Source organism: Nicotiana attenuata, chromosome 2, assembly GCF_001879085.1.
Source record: "Nicotiana attenuata strain UT chromosome 2, NIATTr2, whole genome shotgun sequence".
Classification (NCBI taxonomy): domain Eukaryota; kingdom Viridiplantae; phylum Streptophyta; class Magnoliopsida; order Solanales; family Solanaceae; genus Nicotiana; species Nicotiana attenuata.
In genome coordinates this window covers 87,210,103-87,218,275 of record NC_031990.1, presented here as the reverse complement: position 1 = coordinate 87,218,275, position 8,173 = coordinate 87,210,103, and the positions used below count along the sequence as shown (strand labels likewise).

Below are 8,173 nucleotides of genomic sequence, written 5' to 3'. Positions count from 1 at the left end.
AATCATGTTTTTCCCAATTTCAAAATCATTCTATCTTTTTCATAAAATCAATCAAAACCTCTCTTTCTTTCACACAAATCAAGCGCATATCTCTTTGAAATTGTACATCATATATTTCTTTGAATCAATTCCACCAACAACCATCCAAAAGCTTCTAACTATTGATAAATTCATCGATATTATTTTTAAAATTGTAGCAGTAAAGGGTTTACCATTAATAGCGATCAAAAAAACCTTGAAGCTTTGAATTCGATATTTGGGTTTTACAAATTTGTAATTTGTATGGATTGGGTGTTCTTGTAAACGACTAAAAATATCTTTTGGAGTTTATATCTCAATTTTGAGGGAGATTGGCAAAGTCTAGAGTTGATTTTAGGTAAAATTTCATATTGAAATTCGAAGAAGAAGAAGAAGAAGTTGCAGGAATTGTATGATAGGTGTATCGTATATGTGATACGTCAATGCCTAAACTATAATTGTATCATAATTGTATTTAACTTGTATCTTTTTTTGAGAAATTGGAATACTTATTATTATATACTAAGAACTAGTCATATTACATGCCATAGAGATTCCACTTACGGCATTATGATTGCCAAGTTCAGCCAACTTAGTACAAATATTATCTGAAAGTAGTCTGACAAAGGAAGTTCCACCTCTGTTTGCCGAAAATTGAGTTTCAACAAAGGGAGGAGGAAAAGCAAAATTCTTGACTTGGTTTAGGTTGGACTACTTGGAAGCTTCCTTTGCGAAAAGGTGCGACACTTGGTTTGCTTCCCTAAAATTATGCCTGACTATTACCTTCTCCAGTTGGAGCATCAACCACCTGCAATCACAAATAGTGGTATTATACGTTTTGAATCAAGTACATTAATACCCAACATCATTGTATAATTGTATCAAATTTGTTTCAGAATTGTATCACAAATGTATCAAAATTATATGTGACTTGTATATGTTACATCAATACTTAAAACAATACCGATAGTCTGGTACAATACTAATACAATTATAATACGATGTTATATTATATTTTAAGTTTAGAATTGTGATTGAAAATGGAAGAGGATGAAGATCATAAATGTATCACAATTTTTCATAAATGCATCATGGTTGTATCATAGTATTATTCGTATCATAATTATTGCAGGAATTGTATTACAAATATATGATAAATGCATATTGATTGTATGTCATTACGAGCAGTTGTGAGTTTGTGACCAATTTCACAGTGTGTATCACAAATATATGATAATTGTATATTAATTGTGCTAGTATTATATCAGGTATTATTTTTTAGTATTAAGTAACAAATACAAGTTAGATACAATTGTGATATGTTGCGACCAAAACACTCATGCAAGTGCACGTGATCATCAAGTAATAAAGTAGTGAGTAGAGTATCGTTCCCACGAAGACTTGTGATAAACTATTGACTGATTTAAACTCAATTAGCTTATCGATCCAAGAGATTTTTTTAACAGAAGATATTTTTCTTTAATTTACTACCTAAAAATATCAATTAATAAACTAACTGAAATAATCAACCAAACAAATAGCAATTTCGAATGACAATCAGTAGAGGAGAGTATTCCAGGGTCACGGGCTAGTTAACAATCATGTTGCGTTCTTGGCTTAAAATAACTAATTGATTTATCTGGGTTGTTGATTGACAGGGTTAATATTGCTCATAAGAATCTGTCGAGTTCTTACTGGCCTATTCAAGTTAACTTAATGCCTATATGTCTATGGAATTAAAATTAACAAGAATGCATTTATAAATCCTGTATTTCAACCAAACAAGGCAATTAGGTATATGTCTATCCTAACCGCGAATCCGTTCCCGGATGCCCAGGTTCAAGAACTTGCTCTATTTAATTCTATATGCAATCCAAAGTTCCCACTTTCGAGTTCAACTATAGATTCATAGATAGTATTCCACTTTTAGCTACTCAACAAAATAATTGAGAACAGAATTAAATAAACAACCCAATATGAGTAAACCAACTTTGTTAAATTAAACGCTGAACAACAACAATCATGTTTCACCCATGACCCTAGAACAATAGGTTTTAGCCACTCATAGGAGTGTTCATCTCAATAATGTTTAATTTCATTCAAAACGTAAAAACAAGAAGAAAAAAAGAAGAACTTGATGTTGGATTTTCCTCCTTGCCTCTTGCCTCTATGTTTCTTGCTCTAAACTATGAAAACCTTGATATCTAATCCTTGGGCGAGCTTGACTTTATATAGGTTAAGTGAAATTTCCTCTAGATTTCCAATTTTGCCCCTAACAAATCTTTTCCGGAACTAGGACTAGCGCGAACGCGCTAATGCTCGCGCTAGAGCTCGCGCTAGTCTCCTGACATTCTGCTTCCCGCTTCTGAACTAGCGCGATCGCGCTACTGCTCGCGCTAGTTCAGGTCATTTTTTCTTCAATTCTTTGTCTAGTCTTTGCGCGCACTCAGCTCCGAGGGGTCTTTCTTGCTCCAATGTAGCTCCAATCACAACTTTAAGGCATCATATAGGCTCACCATCCTGCAAGGTGTAAAATTCACGATTAGAGCCCATTTTTCATCATTTAACCATATTATGACATTGAAACATAATCAAGCGGGAGCATAAACAATCGCCAAATCACCTAGACCTAGCCTATTATCAACACCCCACACTTAATTCATTGCTCGTCCTCGAGCAATCAAATTATACTCTCTAGAGGTTCCACTCAACAATTTCCCTTAACGCCTTACACCCAGAACAATTCACATATGCTACGCCTAGTAGTGAACAATCTCAGCCTCAAAAGTCAACTCTCACGTGCCAAGCAATATTCACACTTTCTCAAAGTACTCTACACAGAAGTCAAGACTTGCTTTTCCTTCACGAATCACATGCCCTCACAATCACAGCAAAGAAAGTAGAATCAATCCATACATTCGAATTCATGCTCACATATATCAAAGAAAATCGCTCACACTCAAAAAAAAGAAGTCACATGCATGCAATTGGTACCATAAGCTTGCCCTTAATGTAAATCTCTACTAATGTAGGCTCGCTCGATCTAAAATCAATTAGGACTTTTTCATGGTTGTAATGTGGGCTAAGGGACGGGTAGGATACATTTAGGAATAGTGACTAACCCTCCTAAGCACTTTAACACACCACATAATCAACTTTAAGCGCAAATTCTTCAATCCACTTCACTTTCACAAACAATATCACCCCAAAAATGCTCCCTTCTTCTTTAAGCACTACATTAATTCATACCCACTATCAAAAACAAGACAACAATGTATTCATCTCTATTTTTTTTCTTTTTTTTAAGATTATTATCTTCTTTTTTTTCCAATTTCCACTAGTGGTGTATTATTTTAAAAAATAAGTGCACCTTTCTTCCTTTTATTGGTTCCACTCAAAAGCCACCCCACACTTAGTTCCTTCTTACTTCTTTTAGCGATCATCTCACAATTAAAGTGCTTTAAGAGGAAAAGGGATCAAAACAATGTCAATTAAGAATAAAAAGGGTATAGGCTTTTAATGTGGGTGCCAAATAAAAGTCTAAAGGCTCAAAAGGGTTGACTAGGGATAAATTTTATATGTGGTAAGCAATTAAGCTCAAAAAAGATCAAAGAAAGCCTAATATCATTTTTCAAATCGAGCACCAACTAAAATTTCGCTTCGACTCACATTCCGGGCAAGTTCTAGACACAAGTACAACACATGGACTACACAAAAACCTCACCACACATGGCATATGACTCATTCCAGATTAACTCATCGAGACTCTCCATTATGAGTATTCAAGTCAGTGACAAACATACAAATTAAGGCACTTTAGTAAAATTCAACCAATAAGACTAAGCGTTAACTCTAGTTTCTGTTGTGTGCAGGTGTGTCGACGCTATAGGTCCTCTTTTGATTTTCTAGCTCGTAGCCCGTTAAACCTAATCTACAAATCAAAAAGAAAATAAAATAACTAAATAAACTACATATACCCTGTTCAAGTTTAAACCCTTGGAAAAGAACCGTGGCCCAAAGAAAAACCAAGGGGGAGTTACTACACTACCTAAAAATAAAAATAAAAAATAAAAATCTTTTTGGTATTTTTCTAGACTAATTTCCCTCAAGAAAATTGTCCAAAGGATCCGTCATCAGGAAGAGTCTTCATATTTTCCATTTTTTTTTATCGTTGATCGACTTAGTCCCTCAAGAACCCCGCCGAAAGAGATCCGTCGTCGGGGCAAGCCACTTACCTAGTTTAATCTAATGAACTAACTAATGAACTCATACTAAATTACTAAAACTATCAAAACCAAACAAAATAAAACTAAACAAGCATACATACGATTTATACAACTACATATATACACTGAAGTATCCCCCAGCCCACACTTAAAATGAAGACATGTCCCCATGGCTTAAGAATTGAAGTAATAGTGAGGTAACGGAACTTCCCTGAATGCTCACTCCTGGTCAGAGATAGTGTCGGGGTTTACATGGCACGCCCGACCCAAAGCCCTCAGCCAGCCCAAAAATTTCTTCTCAGACTTCGTCTATTGAGCAGCCACTGCGTCTACACGAGTTCCCAACTCAGTCACGGAGGAGCGCAACCCAACCACTCCTGCTCCAACGGGGTGAAACGGGACACTCTGGCAATTCCTGAAGATGATGCTGCTCCGGACGGTGCTGCAGCTGCTGCACTGGGCTCTTGGGGCTGTGTTTCACCCTCCACATTCATTTTATCGGCCACCCCTTCCTCCGAGTCATCAGAGCCACTCTCATCCGCTCCACCTTATGTGGCTGGCTCTGTCGCCGTGGTGCCTTTGTCGGGTCGGACCTTGTGGCCATTTCGTACGGGCACCCGAGCTTGCCTGCAAAGTTGAGTCACTAGAGAGGGGAAAAAGAACCCATACCTTCTAGCTGGGCAGCGAACAAACATTTTATCGTGCATCACTTTGGCTATATCGAAGTCAAGACCCTTGATGAAACACCAAATCAAAGCGGCTCGGGTTGCATTTACCTCCGTGGTGTTTTTGGACGGAATGAGACGGCTGTTAACCACATATAACCAGCTCTTCGCCTCAGGGGATAAAGCTGAGGAGTGAAACTTCTCACCGTATTGCATCCATTCCATCTCTTTTCCGGGTGCGCAAATCGCATCAAAGAATCGTTCCCACTTTGCGTCCGTTGGGTTCCGGCCATACTCATAGAAGTCATCATGCTCAGGCACGGGAGGGGGCAAATGGTATGCCATCCGTATCGCCTCAATAGAGGCATTCACCGCCTTGCAGCGCACTGTGACCACACTATTGTCATGCTCAGGCAGATTAGCGTAAAATTCCCGCACAACCATTGCATTGGCCTCCCCTGGCTCATTGATGAAGGTCTGCAGCCCCTGCCTTAGCAGTTTCGTGTACATGTGAGGACATTTCTACTGGAGTGAATTCATATCAATTCCCCTCTCCGGAATCGGCTGTTTAGTGGCCTTCTCCACAAAGCGGCCTTGAGCTGCGGCTGAGACAAATTTGTTACAGTTAAAAGGGTGTGTAGGGGCTGCCCCATGTGTCCTGGGTCTGTCGGCTCGGCTGCTTGAGGATGGACCTGTGGAGTGGCGTTTGTGCGATGGCGCCATAATACCTGTGGTGTGGATGGTGGTGAGTAGAGAGACAAATGTGTGTGTGAGCTTGGTGGGGGAAGTGTCCTGAGAATTAGGAGATGGGGGGAAGTGGTTTGGGGAGAGGGGTGTGTGAGTTTTGGGGAGGAGTTATGCGGTGGGGAAATAGATTAGGGGGGAATTAAGTTAGACTAAAGAAGAAAAAGGAGAAATAAAAATAAATAATAAAATAAAAAAAATAAAAAAAACTTTAAGACGACCAAACCCAGTGATTTCTGGGGCGGGACTAGCGCGAAGCTAGCGCGATCGCGCTAGTCCAGGCAGAATGTTACACTTTTAGCGCGAGCTTTAGCGCGAACTGTAGCGCGAAGCCTAGCGCGCTCGCGCTAATTTTGTGCAACTTAGGCAAAATGTTACCCAGTTAGCGCGAGCTGTAGCGCGAACTGTAGCGCGATCGCGCTACTGGGCAACATGTTTTTCCACTTTTTTCACCTGTGTTCACCATGGTTGATGGTCTTTTCGCCTGCCCCTTTTTCACCTGCATTGGTTAGTATGCTATAAAACTCACAAATAACACTACAACTATCATTGGGTTGCCTCCCAACCAGCGCCTGATTTAACGTTGCGGCACGACGCAACACGTTTTCAGGCATCTGACAGGTCCATCGAGGTCTTGTGACGTGCAATGTCACCACCCCAATAATGTTTTATCCGCTGGCCATTTACCAAGAAGGTACTATTTGAGCTCATATCCCGCAACTCCACAGCTCCATGAGGCTTAACACTCACAATAACGAAAGGTCCTAACCAACGAGACTTTAGCTTTCCAGGAAAAAGCTTCAACCTCGAATTGAATAAAAGAACTTCTTGCCCCGGTTCAAACTCTCGATGTTGAATGTGCTTTTCATGCAATCTTTTAGTCTTCTGTTTATACAACTTGGCATTCTCATATGCGTGCAATCAAAACTCATCAAGCTCGTTGAGTTTCAGCAACCTCTTCTCTCCAGCTAAATCCATATCCATGTTCAGCTTTTTAATTTCCCAATAGGCTTTGTGTTCAAGCTCGACGGGCAAGTGACATGCCTTCCCACAAACTAATTTATATGGAGAAGCACCTATGGGAGTTTTGTATGCAGTTCGATATGCCCACAATGCGTCGTCGAGCTTCCCAGCCCAGTCCTTTCTATTCCCATTCACTATTTTCTCCAGAATCTGCTTCACCTCTCTGTTTGACACTTCCACTTGACCACTCGTTTGGGGATGATAGGCTGTGGAAACCTTGTTCTTGACTCTATATTTTGCAAGGATATTATTCAGCAATTTGTTGCAGAAGTGCGATCCTCCGTCACTTATCAACACTCGTGGAGTTCCAAAGCGTGTGAAAATGTGCTTCTTTACAAAACTCACCACTACCTTCGCGTCATTAGTGGGAATAGCAATGGCATCCACCCACTTAGACACGTAGTCCACTGCCACCAAGATGTACCTGTGCCCATTGGAGTATGGGAAAGGTCCCATGAAGTCGATCCCCCAAACATCAAAAAGCTCTACTGCTAGTATATTCTGCAAAGGCATCCCATGCCTCTTGGTGATCGTTCCGGTTCTTTGGCATCTGTCACACATTTTAACAAAGGCATGTGCATCCTTAAACAATTTTGGCCAATAGAAACCTGATTGTAGAACTTTCTGGGCGGTTCTATCTCCACCGTGATGTCCTCCGTATCGTGACGCGTGACAGTCATGCAATATTGCATTCATCTCTTCTTCAGGAACACATTTTCGAACCAACTGGTCCGCGCATAGCCGATATAAGAATGGCTCATCCCACATGTAGAGCCTCACATCATGTAGAAATCTTCTTCTAGTATCAGGTGTCAATTCTGGTGGTGTCACCCCACTTGCAATAATAATCTGCATACCACGGGGCTTCACTTGAGGTGATTGCCAATAACTGCTCATCAGGAAATGTTTCTTTGATAGACCCACCTTCAGCTACATAGCTCCGATTTTCTAATCTGGACAAGTGATCAGCCACTTGGTTCTCTGTTCCTTTTTTATCTCGGATTTCTAAGTCAAACTCTTGCAAGAGAAGGACCCAACGAATCAGTCTCGGCTTGGCGTCTTTCTTCTCAAACAAGTATCTGATAGCTGAATGATCTGTGTAGACGATGACTTTGGTCCCCACTAAATATGATCTGAACTTGTCAAACATCCACACCACTACAAGCAACTCCTTTTCAGTAACTGTATAATTCATCCGAGCTGGATTCAGACTTTTGCTCGCATAGAAGATGGAGTGAAAGATTTTATTTCTCCATTGCCCCAAAACAGCTCCAATAGCTACGTCACTCGCATCACACATCAACTCAAAGGGTTGCTCCCAATCCGGGGCAATGATAATTGGTGCAGTCACTAGCCTTCCCTTCAGCTCCTCAAATGCTTTCAGACAGGCATCATCGAACTTGAAGGAGACATCTTTCTCAAGCAACCTGCACAAGGGAGAGGAAATTTTCGAAAAATCTTTAATGAAACGACGATAAAAACCTGCATGGCCCAAAA

The 8,173-nt window shown here is 40.4% G+C and overlaps 1 protein-coding gene across 1 annotated transcript in view; it reads right to left on the bottom strand.

Moving 5' to 3' along the window:
* Positions 6,575-8,173, bottom strand: part of LOC109221806 — a 2,893-nt gene continuing 1,294 nt past the window's right edge. Inside the window, exons 2-4 of the mRNA XM_019386250.1 lie at positions 7,833-8,103; positions 7,567-7,739; positions 6,575-7,226 (exon numbers count right to left, since the gene is read on the bottom strand). Coding sequence (XP_019241795.1) covers positions 6,575-7,226; positions 7,567-7,739; positions 7,833-8,103 — 1,096 coding nt within the window. The remainder of the gene's footprint in view (positions 7,227-7,566; positions 7,740-7,832; positions 8,104-8,173) is intronic.